Source organism: Brienomyrus brachyistius, chromosome 12 (assembly GCF_023856365.1).
Source record: "Brienomyrus brachyistius isolate T26 chromosome 12, BBRACH_0.4, whole genome shotgun sequence".
Classification (NCBI taxonomy): Eukaryota; Metazoa; Chordata; class Actinopteri; order Osteoglossiformes; family Mormyridae; genus Brienomyrus; species Brienomyrus brachyistius.
The window spans coordinates 15,631,071-15,650,766 of record NC_064544.1 but is presented as its reverse complement, the minus strand read 5'-3'; the positions used below and the strand labels follow the sequence as shown (position 1 = coordinate 15,650,766).

The following is a 19,696-nucleotide window of genomic DNA, read 5'->3' as shown; positions in this document are numbered from 1 at the left end:
AAGAGCCCTGAGTCTTCCCTACTGCATTTATAGGTACCTGGTCATTTTCCTGGCTATGATTTACCAATTCCAGAAATACCCTCTGGCACATCACTTCTTTTCATTTATATACTTTCATCCTTCAAACTCAATCATACAGGAAGATTGATATGATGTTTGCCGGGTCTCATTTCATTGATGTCAGCATTTATTATTGCAGAGCAGCCTGTCACGCAGTCTTCTTTAAATAGCTACAAACAGTTATACTAGAAGGCCAGAGAGAAATATTAGTGAGAGAAAAAGTAAAGAACGGATAAATCCATTACAACGGATTTCCAGTGAAGCATATTTTGATATGGTGAAATCTTTTAAAGCTGTGATAACTACGAAATATTACATGAACATCTTATTCTTTTTAGCGATCCAAATGAAGTAGTTTTTACACATGCGAACACATTTGGGCTAGTGAGTAAATATAGAGCTGTGCATTTTAGGATGCCTTCTTACACACCTCTGTTGCACTGAGCTTTTCATCTGGTTCTCAAGGTCTTCCTGTTAGATTTAACAATCTGCCTGTTCTCCTCAGAAATAAACTGTTTTTGGCCAGAGAAATGCCATTGACTGGGTGCTTTTGGTTCATCATACCATTCTCTATAAACTCCCGACACTGTAATATGTGTAAATTCCAGGAGGGTGGCTGTTTCCGAGGGGCCCCACCCCCATAAATTCAAGCCTGGCTGTATGTATATTGGCAGACACATGATTCTCTCTTTGGAAAAGCAGATTTTTGGCAATAGAATGACCACTGAGGGTATATGTATATACCATATATTTCAGAAACATTACACTACAGTAAAAGCAGCCTGTTTTCAAAATAAAATTATACTAGGGTGAAAACAACACCAGGCCTTTGACTCAGACTGTGACTGACCATGGAAAAAATCACCATCCAAGACAGAAATATACGCATGGCAGTAAGAAGGCAGTGCTCAGCGAGACCCAAAATGTTTGATGTTTGAGACAACAGTGCTAACCGGTTAACTCAGCAACTATACCGCCCCAATCACAAGCAGGGCAAATAATTACAGTAAAAAGAAATATTTGAAGCACATTCCTGTACCTTTACCGGCAGAGTAAATATGCAAAATATATGTGAAATACATTCTAGTACATATCTAACTGGTCGGGCCTGGCACTGGCACAGTTTTGAAAAAACATGTTTTCTCCCTGCAATGCAGATGGTTGCCGTGGAGATCTGGTCACTGGGGGAGAGAGAGGGCTGATAGAAACACCCTTCATTCACCCTGGTAAACAGTGTTCTATGAATCATCTCATATTGACGTGCGTGGGAAAGGTATAACCTAGTCCTGTACCGACATTTGCTATCATTATATGGTATATACTGGTTTTCTTTTTGCTTTGGGTTGTGTCCTACAGAACAGCTAAATTTTAGCCTATGACAACAGCTGGTCCTCCTGTAAATATTTTCTGTTAGTATCCAATGGGTATCCTCCAGATATAAAAGGAATATGTAGACATGAGCACAGCTGCAATATAAACATGACTGGTTAACGATAACGGAACATAACAAAGACGGAACAGACCACTTTAAGTTCTGTGATTTCCCTGGTGATGGTATGGTTCTAAATACACTTCTATCCACAAGGTTCCATTTTTACTTGAAAAAGCAGACCTGCGGTTTCACATATAGGAGGATTCATACCATCTAGACGAGGCCAGTGACTGAGAGGCAGCACCACAAATTCTCATCAGCCGTGCTACGTCCTCCAGCAGTACAGACTGTGCCTTTCTGTGCGTGATGCAACTGTGGCTCATTTTTTACGACCAGTCATTTGGATAATCCCCTGTAATGGCTGGCTGGAAGGCCTGACAACATATTATTTTCATTGCCTGCCGTGCATCTGATAACATCCTCCAAGACACGCCGGAATGCCTGCCAGCAAGAATGACCACTGGCAACATCACAACCCCTGCCGTCTTCATCACAGTGAAAATGGATAACCGGCCGGCTGGCCTGGACCCAGGTGCAGACTGGCTAATGGGAGGTTTGTGAATTTTCCTGATGGGCCACTCTAGAGAGGGCCGATAATAAGTCAATCACAAGAGAATAGCAATGGATAGTGCTGTATTTCATTGATGGTCAACTGATCGTGATCGGTGAAATATGTATAATAGGGACCCCCCCATTGGTGGCAAGCCATGCCAAGCCCCCCACCTCTCATGCAATCCAAGGCAAAATATCTAATTGGGCCCTCTTGACAGCAAATTAATTCCGTTTTTGTCGCCAGTCCGACCTTGCCTGTACTTCAGTATTGAACTATATTTGTGCATAAGTGGGATTAATGCTTCACCTCCCCTACTGCAAAGAGAGGACTGTAGTGTTGACATGCACAGTTACCACAACATAAGTCTCAGCATGCAGCCGGATGTTGGATAAACCAGGGTGACATTTCACACAACACACTCATTTTTAAGGATAGACCAGACTACTTATCACCAAGTACATGCTGGTCTATTTTTGGCTATCATTATCCGTGTTATAGCTGTTAATGAGTAACTGTTAAATAGTTATAGCTGCCTACTGACCTTGGACCCCTGGTTGTCTGTGAACACAAGGCTGTCTTGAATTCACTGTCAGCAGGGAAGTTTAACATGTCTGGGTCTTGCAAGTTCCTCTGTTATAACTGACTACAACACTAATAATTAGTAATGAGGTGTCATTCAAGACAACAACAGGATTACGCACACTGGCCTGGTTGTGAGCTATACAGCCTACCTCCATAACCATACCACCTGTCATGGTTGAAAAATTAATTCACTGATTCATTCCAGTACAGCATGCCACATGTCCACTACCAAGTACAGCCTGTTTGAAAGAGTTAAATGGGATCATAGGTACACATTAAAATTTACTCAATATGGAATTATTTTATTCCTACTCCTCATAGCACCAGAATGGCATCAAAGAAAGCAAACGATGGAAACCAGGGTTAAATTGTCTTCTGAAAACCTGTTGAGTCAATGCATGGTTGGAAAATGCACACAGCACTTAATAATCCTCCCAGTTTACCTATTGGGGCTGTAGAAGATACCATCTTGCAACAAAAAGTTTGACTGTGTGCTGAGAAAGTGATCCAGAGATGCCACATGCAGTGGACAAAACTGCATGAAATCAGTTTATATTATATGAATATTCATTATTCATATACTGCCATAAAAGCCAACACAGGTTTAGACTCACAGCATTTCCTTTACCTCTGTCTTGAATGCTGAATAAATCTAACTGTCTACATATTATGATCGCTTGGCTGTTGGGGTTTTCAGAGCCATGCTGGGAAACAAATGGCAGGGATACGTAAGGAAACTCCCAGCTTAGCTTTCTAATGGACCGAGCAGCCAGCCTTATTTTAGAACGCCGCCTGTTTTATTTTGGTGTTAAGAAAGTGTCTCACAGCTGAGACTAACCCCCCCAGCCTGAGACTGGTTTTTCATCCTACCACAATGTCTATCTGACCTACTGAGATATGGAAATGCAATGGTTATACTATGATGTTATACTTTCATATTCTATGGTCTATGGTCTTCGATGATTGTTTTATACAGTAACATGATAATAGATGCATGAATAACGTACTGGATGTCAGTGAAGTACGGTTAGTTATTGAGAAATGTCTTGACTTTGTAACATGATTTATATTGTAGTTAATGATGACATGTGGAACTTAAGTCATATTTTTCACATTTCTACTTATAACCAATCCTCTTAAGAGAATGAGGATTTTGGCCATAATATATAGGAATTTTAATGCGACAGTATAATGGTGAGTCACAATGTATGTGATCATGCTCAATTTACATTAACATTTACCATACAGTACACACTGCTGGTATTTGACCATGTTCCTCACCATTATATAGAATAAATGCAAATGTTATTTGCGGCATGGTGGTGCAGTGATTAGCACTGTTGCCTCACACCTCTGGGACCCTGGTTTGAGTCTCTGGGTTACATGTGTGTGGAGTTTGCATGTTCTCCCCATGTCGTCGTGGGGTTTCCTCTGGGTACTCCGGTTTCCCCCCACAGTCCAGAGACATGCTGAGGCTAATTGGACTTGCTAAGTTGCCTGTAGGAGTGAATGGTGTGTGTGTGTGCCCTGCGATGGGCTGGCCCCCCATCCTGGGTTGTTCCCTGCCTCATGCCCATTGCTTCCGGGATAGACTCCAGACCCCCCGCGACCCAGTAGGGTAAGCAATTTGGAAAATGGATGGATGAATGTTATTCGTACGTTACTTAGAGGTACAGCAATGGCACAAGCTAGATTTGGATGAGCTTTTGCATTGCCATGGCAAATGATTGTCAATTCCATGCATACAGTTAAACAATAAACCCACCTGACCCAGGCTGGACCAAGTGCCTGACTAAGGTTTCTTGCTAGAGGTGAGACTTCATATATTTTTTTCTGGTTTTATTTTGTTGTTTAAAAAAACTCCCTAGTCCTTTCTTACAAAAGCATTATTCCCTCTGCCTCATTCCTTCCCCTCATGGCAAAACAGTGTATGTTACTTACTGCTGTGTAGCAAGAGCTGATGTGTAGCAAGAGCCGGTTTGTGAGAACTTGTCGCGCTCGCTGCAACTAGACTGGTGCCGTAGTGCTGTGCGCACTTCATTTACAGCGCGAAGCAAGCAAATCCGACAGTTCTGTTTTCCCAGTGCTGAACCCAAAGTGTAGCTGTTGTCCAGATCAGCTACAGAGAATACAAAGACATTAAATCAAAAATGTCAACCAAGTTTTATTTCAATCAGGCCCCAAATGAAGTGGTGGTTGGTAAGACATTGAATGCAAACCGCTCTCCGCGAAGGCAAAGCTTACACGAAGAGTGAAAGCTGCATCACCCACCCCTGCAAAGGTATCAGCCTAGGCCAACAGGGCCTTCCACCTGCATCTTCCAGCAGCCACATGGCACAAGCCTATTTATTCTGTCTTCACACTGAGTGCAGGCTGGGCAAGCTGAGGTGCGGCAGCCATGCATGTGTGACTGTATTTACAAAGTAAGCAGTAGGGCACAAAAGATAATAGCGCCTTCATACAAAGGGCTTCTGCCCAATCAGAAATTTTTATAAGTTTTACTGACTATAAACCCTGAGCACCATACCTCTATATCTCCAAGGACTTCCTGCAGTCCTTACGACTGCCACTAGGGAGACTTAGAGGGCACATTTAAATACTTCACCATTCATCCATCACTTTTGAAAAAGGCAGGATACTAAATTTTAAAATACAGGGACTGGCAGATTGCATAGCTTGAATTATTTACAGTTTTCCACATTACAATTCTGACATGTGACAAAGCAGATATAATTTCATGCACTGTTTCCATTTTGTAATGGATGAAAGCACAGAGGGAACCGAGTCAAAAAGGTGGGGAAGGTTAAAACATAACAAGCTGACTAAGCCATGAGCAATTACAGAGTCTGGCTTTATGTTGATGTGAAAAAAGACAAAGACAGGTGGGAGTACATGAGCTTCCAAATGAATGGGAAAATAGCAAAACAGGCCTAATATTTAGATTTTTTAAGGTTTTAGTTTTCAAAAGCAATGAGAGTTGGTTTAGATTAAATAAGTATTATATTCACATGAAAATGACTAAAATAGTCAGCAAGAAATAGAGGTGTCAGGTATTGGCAGAAGACCTTAGGAATAATATGATGATGACGGCAAAGACGGGGAGCAAGAGGAGGAGGACAAGGGAGACCGAGAGTAACAGTGGCCACCTGCACAGTGACCACATTCCACCTTTGGGCCACTGTGCGGTAGCAGGCAGGCCCTGGCCGACACAGGGCCGGCAGAGAACCAGCGGCCGGACCTGGGACACACTTTCCTGGGAAAAGGAGAGGGAGAGGGGGATGTTAAACACAGTGAGATTAGAACCATTTGTCTTTGTAATGATTCTGTAAAGATGTTACTTATAAGCTTGTTACTTATAAACTAACAACTGTGCCAGAGGAGGGAGTTAGTAGAAATGGATATTAAAACTGGACAGTTATTTACGTGCCTAATATGTCTTTACTGACTCTATGTTTTTCCTATAATGGACAACCAGTATTGATATTGCATGTATAAGTATGACTAGATATCCTAAGAATAATTTTATATTGAACATATATAGCTACAGAATGGTCTAATTTTTCAGTTGTGTGCACTGATGCATTTTAGCATTCGGCTTCAGTAGCTGCGTACCTCCAGGATAGTCCTGCCGTGTGTGCCATGAGGACTGAGTCGAAGATTCCAACGGTGAACTCTGTGGCTCCGCCCTCCATCATCCTCGCTTTCCGTGGTGTCCTGCCGCGGTACTCGTTGCCGGCGACGTCTCCGCGAGCTGACTCGTTGCAGCGAACCTGTTTCTGGAAGCCTAGGCCAATTAAAATTTAAGAAAGCCCACCTGTAAAATACAGGGTCCTATGTGGGGAAACGGTACATAATCAGGCATGCAGGGGTGCCGCTAGTGATTTTGGGCAACATGAAGGCATATCGTACTGGGTCCCCAACCCAGACCAATCCAATTATGTTCCAAATTATTTAGGAATCATCCTAACTTCACCCCCCCCCCTTTATGACACCCCTGCAGGTATGCACAAGTTTCATTCTGCATGCCTTGTGCATCTAGGATCTTGCACATGCTGCCTACCGGCTATCTGTGTCCTCTATATCAGCATCTGCATCGCTCTCTCCCTGAGGATCTGACTGGCCACACTCCTCCTATGGGAAAATAAACCAGGCGTCCAGTGCAGCAGTGAGCAGTTTCACAGATCTCCATACTTTTAAATTTAAAACAAGCAATTAATGCCACAAAAAAAAATACACAGATGTGCTTTATAAAACTAGGTGATTTTAACTGCCACTGGTTAAAATCAATTATAATAAGCTAAAGATCCTGCTTAGAGCATTTCATTACTTGTGAATAAGTGAATATGAGCTTTTCTTCTGCACTACAGACATAATACTTCTTGTTCATAGTTATGATTTTGTTAGCCTTCAGAAATGGCCTTGATACTCTGTTTCATATAAGTACAACGCCAAAATGCTCTTCTCACTCACTCTCCCAGTACCTCTGTGCCATATCCTTCTGAGTATCTGGTTATCAGCCCCCATTGTGTCTCACAGAACTCTCCCTTCATTGCATCCTGTTCAGATGGATGGAAGGGAAGAGGTCTGTTTCACTGATATACATGCTTTTTTTGCCAAATACATTCTTTTTGCTCCATAACAACCAGGTCCTAATGATGCACTAGCAGTTGCAATGACAGAGAGCAGCATACAGAAACACCAAGAGCTGTCCAGAACAGAAAAACACGGAATGGCGTAAAATGAATGCCAGGCGGCTTAATGAACAGAAACAAGGAAATCAACGACAGAACAACATGCGCTGGATAAGTCACACTTACAGAATAATAGGAAAATGAAGTGAGCAAGGAAATGACCCTCACCGGCTGTGTGCGTGTTTTACAGCAGTGCATGCACCGACCCTTGTCACAAACACGCTCTCGCCCACATCTGCACCCACTGACCATCTCCGGGCGCCTGGCTCCCTGCTCCTCCTATAACAGAATTCACTTATATGCAGAATTTCACTTACATACAGAAAAAATATCAGCAGGTATTATTTGGTTTGGATCTTCTTTTTACTTTAGAATGCACACGCAAAATATTCTGAGAAGGTTAATTCAGTTTGCTTACCTGAATGTGTGTATATGCGAGAGAGAGAGGGGGGCAGGGGGAGAGGGAGAGAGGGGGAGAGAGAGAGAGTGTTTAAGATAAATAGAAGCAAAAGACCACTCCGATACAACAGTATTTTATATCTGAACAACCGGAGGCATGGATACATTTATGTAGGAAGTTGTATATTACTCAAGACACCATTAAACAGTGACACTGTGCCAGCAATGACAGTGCGTTAATGTACCTCATACTCGTGGTCGGAATTTTCCCCAGAAGAAAAAAAGCTGTTTGAGTCGGAATCCTCGCGCCTCATGCTGTTCCCCTGCCCCGGGTCACGCGCACACTAACGCCTAAGGAAGACACCTTCGTGGGTTAAAAGACGCACAACCGACAATTGAACTAAACTATCAACTCCCACAAGTTCAACTATTACATAAACCAGAGCGTTCACTTAATCCACATAGGCTGCAAATAAAATGAAACAAGTTCAGACAGCTCCCGTGTCACCATCTTTAAACTTTTAAAATACAATATCATAAGGGAACGCCTATTTTTATTATAATTGTTTTGGAGCTCATGGAAATTGATATGAATACTGCTCCCTGGTATTTACACATTGTTGCAGTTTCATCTCTTGCTTTCAAACCGAGCACTTTAATTACGTAATCCTCAAGCTCAGATGTTGGTGCGCGACAACTTTTTCATTTTAATGGCAGCCTGAGGTAGTTTTTGATCATGGCGCACATACCATATATATATATATATATACGCACACCGTTATATATACCTATACGGTATATAAATGTAACGAAATACATATTACCTTCGAATATACAGTCTATAAAATCTCGAGTCATCATTATATAATAATTTAGCGTTATTACTTCCAGCACCTAAGCATAACCCCTCCAAATGATAACCGATAAAAAACATGAAAATGAAAGGAACTGTCTTACAAGCGCGCTCCTACATGACGCCTTCTTCGCGCTATGGCTCCACGGAACTTAATAACGTTGTGCTAAAACTCCATATGATATTATTTATAATTTGACTCTACCAGTCCTTCAGGATATTGTCCTTACAAAACATCGCTGTACCGAATGTCAAATATCGTTATAACTGGAACAAGTTTAATAAAATGTAAAAGGCATATCCCTCACGGGCTGTTAAAATGGAAGCTTGCGGTGTTCCCAAAATAATTGACATTGTAATCCGCTATCTACGTTAACAGTGTCAATCCGACTCGTTTTACGGCGCAGGCATCGGGAGCGCGCCTGCCATAAATACATTCCAAAACAAGTTCTCCGAGCAGTGTGGGAGGGATCAGATTGACGGTGTAGGGGCCACTTATCAATGCGAAGGTGGGCAGCAGGAGAGCCAGTTCAACCAATCGCGCTTACAAGTGACGTACTAAAGGTGGGAGTTCAGAAGCCATAAACCACGCCTTGTTTTAAATCCAGGGTTGTGATTTGATAAATCTGGAATGATCAATGACCAATCCCAGTCAAGGAGAGCGATATGACTTTCCTCAAACAAACCTGCTTTGAATGAATGCTTGAATAGGGAACGCAGGTTGCGTATTTCGTACAGTAGTATCTGTTTTGTGGAGTTTACGTTATATTTCTTTTCTCAAGATGGGCTGGTATGTGATTTGTATTCTACTTCTATTCTGCTGTCTAGTTATTTTGCATGGGGTCACTACGGCCGTCGCCTTACTTCTGAAACGTCCGCTTTGAAAAGATTTGTCATTACTGGGGGGTCCATTTTATGTTTAATAAATACGTCCGTCAGACGTGCCAGCCATGGGTGTATAAGTTCATAAGAGATCCGGCAAATATCAGGCCCCGGCCTCGGAAAAGCACGGGACTGTTAGTTGATGTCAGCCAGTGGTCCCCAGATAAATTAATCCGCCCCTGGTGCCAGCTGTCTCCCCCAGCCATAACTAGGTAGGTGAGCATTTCATTTTTAAAGTAGCGCTGAATTTTTACAATGTAAATTGCAAACAGGATGCCTTTGTTGGAGCATATATACCTTCTTATTTGTTTGTTTATTCTCATAATATTGTTTGTAGTTTCCTGTGTTGGATCTGTGCACTTTATGCACTTCTGTGTGAAAATGAATTTCCCCTCAGGTCAGTGAAGTGTTTCAAGTGAATGTGTTTTTTGCATATAAATAAATATATTGTAATAGAATTTGTGTGTGTCATGGTTTTTATTAGTAGCGATGAGGCAGCTCTTTGTAAAAGAAATGAAAGTACTCAGATGACTAGCAACGGTACATATAGGGAAAACATGCACACGCCGTGGTAAACATTACAAGGGTGTTACACTTGTTGTGTACAACTTGCCCCTACCTGACGGGTCAGCCGCCCCTGGTACAACACAATGTCAGGCAGATACTGCAGAGGCCAGCATTGCTGCTGTGACCAACATCTCACAGTCACCAGTGTCCCTGGCATACCTTCCCTCCCTGGAGCATCCTCAGCTGCTGCAGGAGGGATCAGGTCAGGCCAGGCCAGGGGGCAGTACACTGCCAGGTAAGTCCTGTGCAGGACCACAGCCTTTTGTCAGTCAATCAACTGCAGGTGGTAGACTCATTGGAGAGGCTCTCGAGAATCTCCCCTAATCCCCTAAAATGACTATCCTGCTCCCGCGGCATCTATAACTTTGATGGTGACCTGAAAACCAAGTCAACTGACATGGGCAGTTCCCACCTAAACATCAGCAAAGTCATCATATACCAAGTGCTCTCCTCCACTGCTGCTAGGAGTGCCCACAGGGGCAGATGGTGATCCCAGTCACCCAAGAATGAGATTAAACTGCTTCACCAGCCCAAGAGCGGTGGTGCAGGTCTTTACAATGCCCAGCTGCTTGTAGATCTCACCAAATATCTGCACCTTGAAGTTTCGCTCCTGCTCCCTGTGCTGTTTCTCCGGCACATGAAGCAGTAGACGATCTCTTCAATGAGTTTCTCAGCTGTGGTTGCTGTACTCTGGTGAGGAACCTCATATACCTCAGGCCACTTAGTAAAATAATCCATGGCCACGAGTATGTAACGATTCCCAGTGTTGCTACAGGAAAAAGGACCCAGCACATCCACCGTGACCCTTTTCATCAGCGCCCCCACCTGATAAGTCTGCAGTGGTGCTTGTGATTGGTGGCTTGGTCCGTTCTGGGCAGTGCATATATTGCAGCAATGAACAAACTGTTCAGTGTCCTGGCTACAGCCAGGTCAACAGATGCAGCTCCTCGGTTTCCCCAGTGTTTTTGCTGCTCCAAAGTGCTTGGCTCAAATTGTGGGTCAAATGCTCCGAGGCACCAACAGCTGCAATAGGTGCTGGTTGCTCTCCGGGACTGCTAGTGCCAGTACAGCAGCCTGTTGTACTCCTCAAAGTCCCCTCACTGCAAGTTGAGGGCCTTAGTCTCTTAAGGAAATGCAGAGCTCTCTCTCCCGGGCTGCAGCTAACCCTTCGCTCAAGTCAATACTAGGTCACTCGCCTGCTCCATTCACAGCCACAGAGGTGGTCCCTTTTGTTGTCATGTTTGTGTCTGTTGCATCCACTGCCAGTCTGCATCTCCGCTGAGGTGGAGTGTGGTTAGCAAAGATATCAATGTGTGCCCCAGCAGAGCAAGTCCAGCCCCATGATGCACTCATCCCAGATGTTGGCCAGCCACACCTAGATCATGGTCCACTTTGCCAGCTTGATGCTGAGCTGTCTCCTCCCCTTCATTGGCATGCACAAGCCAATGATGGATGAAAGTCAAATCTCTTTCACTTGGCTGGTAGGCGCCTGGGAGGACATTCTGGCAGATGATGGTGGACTCTGTGTCCATGAGGGCTCAGCATCAGGTGCCCTCCATGATGCAGTCCATGTAAAGGCCTCGCTCTTGACCGAGCTGGTCCACTTGACGACATGGGGGTGGAAGTTTGTTGGTGGACGAGGGCTGCATCACAGTATAGTTTCACTTTTTCCCACCCAGGCTTCCAGAGTTACAGGTGCAGCTTCACGGCAGGTGGTCTGGTATGGCCGACATTTGGCATGTGTACTGCATCAACCTTCTCTGCCTCTGCCAAGGCACCATCCAGCGATGCACTTGTAGCAGATGCCCTGGCGAAATTGTTCTGGTGTTAATGCCTTGACAAAGGCATAAGGAACATGTGGGTAACGTGGGCAGCGGATGCTCCCGTGGTCTCGCTCTCCTGTTTCTGCCAACTGGTCAGCTACTCGCTCATAGTCTCCGCTGATGGCTGCAGGTAGTGACACTGCTCCCGCGCTGCAGCCAGAGGAGAGTGATCTTCGCTGCTCGTCTGAGGAGATGCTGGGTAGGACCTGGACCATTTCCCCTTGCGATGCTAGCACCAGGTGTACTGCCATCTCCATGGTGATCAGCTGTTGTACCAAACTGTGAGATTCACTTGGGTGAGGTAGGGTTCTAGGGACTTTTGTCTGCTGTAGTTGAGCAGATCTGCAGCGCCCTCTGCTGCCTGGCACTGGCAGCGCAGAACATCAGCACATTATTGGGTCTCCCCAGGAGGACATAATGCTCAGCCAGTGGGGTCTCCTTCTGGTCATCAATTTCTGAGATTCTACTTCTGACATCTCTGTAACAGGATTTCTGTGGATCATGGTTTTTATTAATGGAGAGCAGGCTGCTCATTGTAAAAGGAAAGAAAGTTCCAGATTTATGAACCATGCACTGCCATAAATAACTAGCAGCATTACACAAAGGGAAAACTGCAATCGACATGACACTCATGAGCTTCATGATCTAGTTTACTGAACAAGCTGAATGGTGAATGAAATGAATGAATCGTTGCAGTGACCAAGATCATTTTTTTCACCAAAATGATTTGTTCAAAATTAAAGAATCGTTCATGAACCACTGAAGTCTCTATATGACCGTTATAATCGTCTCTGCTGTGATTTCCAGTTGCTCTCTAAGGGAGTCATTAAAGTAGGTGGGGAAAAGTTGGAAGTCTACAGCTAATTAGGAATAATTGCATGTAATTTTGTCTAGATTAAACTGTTTGATATCTATGGTCTAAGGAGTTTACAGTAAGAGAGAAACACTGTCTGTGCGACTGTCTGAGTGTTTTATCAAACCTACGGGGGCTTCTATCCAGAAAAAAAAATTGAACAGCTCTGTACATTATAACTAAAGAGTGCACATGATGGTGCACATGAGCCAAAGAATACATAAGTAGTCTCTCCTAAATTAGATGGTTGTCTTTAGGTGTTAATATGATTTTAAGGCATTTAACATCTTAAGGCATTTAACATAACAAGTCTATAAATTTAGAGAAAAATATTGAACAGCTTCCAGACTAGTACTGGTGGCTATTAATGGTGACTTCATCTCAATTAATTGATTGTAAACGTCCTTGTACAAAATGTGTACCCTGCATCACCAATGAAAGTGCAAACAGTCAAGAACACTTCTATATTTAGTTACATTCAATGGGGATGCATGCAGTACAGAATATAAAATATTGGTCCTCCTCACCTGTCTATTTTAGTCTTTAAAACCCCTTTGCATTTCACCATATTTTTTCCCCAGTTGTGGAAAACAAGATTTCAAAACATAAGGAAATTTAGAAGAGGATATGTAAGAAAAATAGTACGTACAGAACCTTAGGTAGAGAAATGAGGCATTATGAATAGATGATGGGGGGTGGCACGGGTGGGAGGGATTGAGCAAAGGAGATAGACAGTTGCATATACCCAGGCTATGGTATAAACAGAAGATGAGGAAGTGATAAGGAAATTAAGGAAATGGGTGCAGCTTAAATAGCAGTGATTAATCCACCTAGACTCAGCTAGTCTGTCAGCTTGTAGTACTTGCAGATGTGACCTATTGGCAGTACAGGCAAATGCATTTGAGCTCAGTAAGACCCAACTCATTTGGAGAACCTTTATGACCATGGCAAGACAGTGACCAGGATCCTGCCAAACCAGCCTCTGCTAGAGCTATTCAATGTGCTAAGGGCACGTCTGGAGAAGAGGTGTATGTGAGAGGCTGTAATATATTGGCAGAGGTGTGCTGGCGTCGAGGGCCCTTCTCTGTTTCAGCTTGCCATCATCTACACAACAATCCGACCCAGGAGGAACCCGTCTCCGTGGGACCCAATGCCGTACAGGTTGGAGTTGACATCCATTGTTTTGTTTCTTGTAGTCGAGCACCAGTAAAAGACAATGGACTGCAAGTAAACTATCAGATAAGGCAGAACAAATTAACTTTTGCAAAGCAAAACTGCTCTATATTATGGAAAGAAAATACTGTATTGAGTATTATTATAGGTAATGAAAACGGGATTAACTTTTCCATTTCATTGTAATTGTCAACAACTGGCAAATTAGACAAAGTCTGTGGAAAAAAAGAATAAATCTTTTTAAAAAAAGAGTTAAGGATCTGGAAAATAAATGATAAAGGCCACCTCCAATCAGAACCGTCCCCTCCTCCCAAGCTTTGACCAATCTTGGGACACATGTAAAAACCCTGTCTCCCATCTCCGTCTCAACACGTTTGACTTTTCTGATCTATGGGATGAAGAGGACCTAAGACTAGATACTCCTGAGGGAGATGGAGGACTTGCAGGGACACATACCTGTCAAATCAATGCAGACGTTAGGAAATCTATTCCTGCCCCGCCACCACTTGCTCCTCCTTTGCCCCCATCAATGCTGTTGGATTGCCCAAGCCCTGATAAAGGACGAACTCTAAGACTCCACTGGAGGGCTCTCCAGTCTCTGCCTGTGCTTCCCAAGGTCAGTCGCTTTGGCACCCAGACCATCTGGGCAGGGTTGGAACCAGTCAACTTGGATACAAAGAAACTGGAGTATCTGTTTGATAGCAAAAAAAACAACACCAATGGATGTAGGGTGAGAAAACAGCAGGTTAGTAAGACAGTTTGTGTCTGCTTGTCTACTCAGCGTTCTTGATGTAGCGTGTATGCATTGCATTTACACTGCTTCCTGTGTTCTGTGTCTACTTCTCCTAGAAGCACAAGTGTATCACGGTACTAGGAGTGAAGCGTAGTAACATCATCACTATCGCCCTCAGCAGTCTCCCACCTCCTCGCTTGCTGCCCCCTGCCATAATGAGTATGGACTGCTGTGTGCTAGACAGAGAGGACCTGCAGGTGTGTATCAAGCTGTATGTACTCGTGATTGGTAGTAGCCCCTATTGTTATCACTGCAGACCTTCCATGCTTTTTAAAAAAGATAAATAAATAAATAATCAAGATTGAAATTGACCCCACAGTCCAAAAACATGCTGAGGCTAATTGGAGTTGCTAAATTGCCCGTAGGTGTGTGTGAGTGAATGGTGTGTGAGTGTGCCCTGTGATGGGCTGGCCTCCCATCCTGGGTTGTTCCCTGCCTCATGCCCATTGCTTCCAGAATAGGCTCCGGACCCCCCGCGACCCAGTAGGATAAGCGGTTTGGAAAATGGATGGATGGATGGATGGATTGAAATACCATGTAAGACATTGCATAACCTTAAGCAGACTGATAACAGTCATGTACAATCTGACTAAGATACTTAAAATAATATTAGTAAGTAAAATTAACCTCCTAATGAACATCATCTGGATTATCTAAATGACTTGCTGTTTAGTACTTACTGTAATGGGTGTTTTATTTTTCAATCTGTTTAGAAACTGCAGACTCTGATCCCATCAGAAGAAGAGTTGTGCTCGATTAGAGATGCCCAGGCCCAATTTCCAGACTCTGTTTTGGGCCCAGCAGAGGACTGTCTCCTCACGTTGGGTAGAATTCCCCATCTAAGTCAGAGACTTCAACTTTGGGCTTTCGCTTTGGATTATGACAGTTTGGAGAGAGTGAGAGCCGCATATCTTAGCTGTGTTCATATTACTCAGTGACGTTTAAGCAGACTGTTTTGCACTTTTTCACCATACAGTACTGGTTATTTTTTCCCCAATGTTTTTTTTTCTGCCCAGGAAATTGCTGAACCTCTCTTCTATCTGAAGTTAGCTATGGAGCAGCTAACAGCCAGTCACACGTTCCGCTGTATCCTGGCAACGGTGTTAGCGATTGGCAACTTTCTCAATGGGTGCAAGGTGACTCTGTTGAATTCGCCTCCCTAGCTTGCTGGTCTGTGTGTTGGCGTGATTCTGAGTAATGTGTCTCAGCATGTGTCACCAGAGTATTATAGACAGCCTACAGATCTCCGTGTCTCAGTCCTACAGGCAGGCCCAAGATGCGTATGCATCTGAAATGTACACACGGGCACACACTTGTAACTTCTCGCATAACGGACCAGCCATATCTTGTGCTGTGTTCTTTACATAAATATGGTCTAATTAATTATTTGTCATTCATAAAAAGAAAATGATACACTTAGATATCTTGGATTTAAAGTAGTTATTGTGTTTCTGTAATTCTGTTATTTTCAAGAGACCTCAACTTAATAAGAGCAGGCATCCTAAAGCTGCATTAACAAGACTGTCTTTTGCTTGCTTTGTGCTTCCCATTAGGCCAGTGGTTTTGAGCTGAGTTACCTGGGTAAGCTGTCTCAGGTGAGAGACACGCACAGCCGCCAACCACTGTTGCACCACGTTTGCGTGTTGCTGCTGCAGCTTTACCCACAGTCCTCCGACTTCTATTCTGACATCATGGCCGTGATGCGCGTCAGTAAGGTAGGTACATGTAATCACTCTCTCTCATATATGGCACCTTCATATTGGCCAAAATTAATCTCCTTTCTTTCACTTGCATTTGTATTCCTATTCCAAAAAATTTTCTCACATGCACATACTTTCTCTTTCCTTTTAGTGTGACTACAGTCAGGTGCAATCTAACCTCACACAGCTGCAGTCTTGCTGCAAGGCATCATGGGAACAGCTGCACATGCTAGAGCGGGATAAAGGGAAGGAACTTTGGGGAGAAAATGCAGGGAGTTCCCTCAGAAAGCGCCTCCCTAGGATTTTGAAGGAATGTGAGGAGAGACTGAATGTGCTGAAAGCTGTCCATCGAAGAGTCATCAATAGGTAATAAAATCTACTTCCCTTCCATACTGAGAACATTATTATAGCAGTGTGACTTTATTACTATCAGTATTAATTGTAATATTCAGCTGGCCTCAATTTATTGTTTATATATTGCCTGAAGACATTTACTGCATCCGGAATCACACATCTCCATACTGAATAGGGCACCAAAAGAGTACACGAGGCATAATAGTGTGTCCAAAACCATCATGTGCATTAGTTAAGGACACAAAAATTTAAGATCTAAAGTGTGCAAATTCTGTACGGTGGACAAAATTCAATCCCATAATTCTAGGCGTGACTTCTCAGGAAGTTGGCAGTTAACTTATGAAAATGTTGATTGATGGTAATGGTGTTTCTAATGTGAGTATAATTCTTAATATTTTTACTCCCATGATAATTTAAAAAGCATGATAAATGTTGAATTGTGCTGTTTTTTTCTATTATAAATTGTTGATAAGAAGAGCTGTCACGACACATGATAACATTACTTTGCAGTCTCAACAGCACTGGAGGGTGCAATGCTGTAAATAGGAAGCGTTTCATTAAGTTTGGTAAATGGTTTGTGAAATCGGTATGTGGTGTTATGCAGGACATCTATCATTAAAGGTCAAAGTTCAGCAGGTCAAAGGTAATGCAATGCGTTCAGAAAGTGTATGAAGTTTTGTCCACACAAACTAAGCAATTATACTAAATGACCGTTGACGTAGTGCATACTTTTTCCTCATTGAGTAAAGCGTAGGGTGGTATTTTGGATGCAGCCATTGTCTCATTGTGAACTGCTCTCTATGGTGATTAAGATTGTAATCACTATGATTAAAGACAACAATGGTATGAAGTTCTTCTTTGGGCCTTTTCTTGCAGGTTCCACTCCTTCTTGCTGTTCCTGGGATATCCACGCTGTACCGTGAAGGAGACTAGCCCTGAGGTCTTTTGTAAAACTGTCAGCAACTTTGCCCTGGAGTACCGGACGTCCCTTCAAGCCATTGTCAGGGTGAAGGAAAGAGAAAATGAAAGGGAGAGAGAAACGACTACTTCTGCTCCACTGTGTACCCAGCCACAGGTAGCCATCGGGTGGAAGTAGCGAGGAAGGCATGAGAAAATAAATATGGGAATGGATAAATGCAAGAGAGGGAAACTGAGGAAGAGAGTAAAGTTGACAGAGGGATGGAATAAAATTAACTATTGAAATTGGGAATGAGAAAATCACCGGGAGGGTTGCCATGTTTGTGAAAGGGGCTTTGTGGGGGGGGGGGGGGGGGGGTGTTCCTTGGAGACCTAGTTCCTGCTCCTGCCTTGACCCCACCATACTTAATTTTCACTTCTCCATCCTCTCACAGGAGTGTCTAGAGCATTGCAAACTTCAGGAGGTCCTGAGAACACCTGAGTCTACGCTACACCGAGACCCTAGCCTACCCCGCTCCCGCAGAAAGAAAGGTACGGGTACAGTACTACTGTTCAATAAAGTTTCTTCCAGCGAAGCAGGTACTATCGTGATTAATGATATTAACTTTACCCTATACTATGTTGCATTTCTATATGATATCTTATTGTACTATTTCAGCAAGGTATTAAATGCTCCACGAAAATATATAGCTTATTGAATAGGCAACAATAATATTATAATAATATAATTATTTTGCATAAATGTAAAAAGCTATGCATTTATGCAATGTAAATGTAGGCAAATGTGTGTTGTTTAAAATGCTACTGTCTGGTTATTGTAGACGTGGGAGGTGTTCCACGAAGCAGGATTTCTTGCTTAGCTGGATAACTTGTTGAATTTAAGGTAGTCTGTGATAAATATAAGTGAATGAAGATGAAGTCCATCTTCATTCATTTATATTTGGCACAGACTACCTTAAATTCAACAAGTTACCCAGCTGAGCAAGAAATCCAGCTGCGAGGAACACCTCCCAGAGGTGGCAAATCTTATCCAGAAAGAACCGTTGTGTATACGGGTTTTCACTGAAACTCCCTAATTAGATTACTAATTAGAGAACTGATTGGCTAAAGAATTCTCACACCTGGGTTTGAACAACTGACCTAAAGGTGATCCCAAAAACCTGCATACACACTGAGCCTTTGCAGGTATGACTGGCCACCCTTGTTGCAAACAATATGTGTCTGCTTTCTAGGCCAAGCGTCTACCAAGCTGAAGTGACAATGACTGATGTGTCTCCTTCTCTTCACTCCCCAAACTTACCTGATTGTGGATCACATGATACATCAGCTGACCGGAAGCTGAGCTTTCTTTAATAGCATCCAAATGTAGCTGGCTAGTGGGCCCGTTACCATGGCCTGAGAACTCTACCTCCACATGGGCCAAGCAAAAGTCACATGCTGTACAACACCTATGCTATGCTTCCTGAAGACTTCAGTAGGCACATTCCCCTTAACTTTAAATATCACGGCAGCATATGTACTCAACACAGTTCTAGTAGTATATTTAGATCACATTTAGTTGCTTAACAGATGCTTTTTATCCAAAGTTCCTCAAATTTCAATAAAGATGGATATTTTGCTAATGAATTTCCAGTTTGGTGACTTGGCCAGGGTGATGTCTCAGACTTGAGCAGGAAAAGCTGGACAATACATGAAACTCAAACAGAATGTACAAATGCAACATTCTGCACTATATTTCTGTCCTGTCTTACCTTAATATCCCTTATTTACCAAACCAGGCATTACTTAAGCACAACATTTTAAATTTTGGTGAACTGTTGTTCAGTAAGTTCTGTACAATAGTCAGACAGTTACTCACTCAACACTGTACCCTTTTACATAAACACACGGATACCTTTAACAGATGCTTCCATGAAAGCTGTTGCCATACATACTTCAAATAACATAACAGATTATTCACCAAAGATCCACACTAAAAAGAAATACACATTTTACATTAAGTATATTGACCTTTTAAAAGTCAAAGATTTTCTTTTTCTAATAAAAGTTTCAGTTAAAAAGAA

General features: G+C 42.9%; 2 protein-coding genes across 4 annotated transcripts; one reads left to right on the top strand and one right to left on the bottom strand.

Moving 5' to 3' along the window:
- Positions 1 to 4,771: 4,771 nt before the first annotated feature.
- On the bottom strand, positions 4,772 to 9,072 carry si:ch211-63p21.1 (uncharacterized). Of its 3 annotated transcripts, none has more exons than XM_048971001.1 (7): positions 8,879 to 9,072; positions 7,963 to 8,068; positions 7,487 to 7,597; positions 7,109 to 7,183; positions 6,688 to 6,758; positions 6,240 to 6,411; positions 4,772 to 5,880 (listed from the first exon to the last, which is right to left on the bottom strand). In XM_048971001.1, the coding sequence occupies exons 2-7, from the start codon at positions 8,029 to 8,031 to the stop codon at positions 5,674 to 5,676; spliced, it is 705 nt and encodes a 234-aa protein (XP_048826958.1). In that variant the 5' UTR covers positions 8,032 to 8,068; positions 8,879 to 9,072; the 3' UTR covers positions 4,772 to 5,673. The 3 variants fall into 3 exon arrangements, with proteins under 3 accessions (XP_048826958.1, XP_048826957.1, XP_048826959.1); XM_048971000.1 differs by having other exon boundaries at positions 8,675 to 9,069; XM_048971002.1 differs by lacking the exon at positions 8,879 to 9,072 and adding an exon at positions 8,542 to 8,636.
- Positions 9,073 to 13,430: 4,358 nt separating this feature from the next.
- Positions 13,431 to 19,259, top strand: si:ch211-63p21.2 (FH1/FH2 domain-containing protein 1). The gene is made up of 9 exons (XM_048970906.1): positions 13,431 to 14,613; positions 14,718 to 14,858; positions 15,375 to 15,557; positions 15,678 to 15,797; positions 16,215 to 16,376; positions 16,513 to 16,727; positions 17,592 to 17,790; positions 18,068 to 18,164; positions 18,866 to 19,259. Exons 1-9 carry the CDS (start codon positions 14,140 to 14,142, stop codon positions 18,889 to 18,891), a joined length of 1,617 nt encoding a protein of 538 aa, XP_048826863.1. The 5' UTR covers positions 13,431 to 14,139; the 3' UTR covers positions 18,892 to 19,259.
- Positions 19,260 to 19,696: the final 437 nt, after the last annotated feature.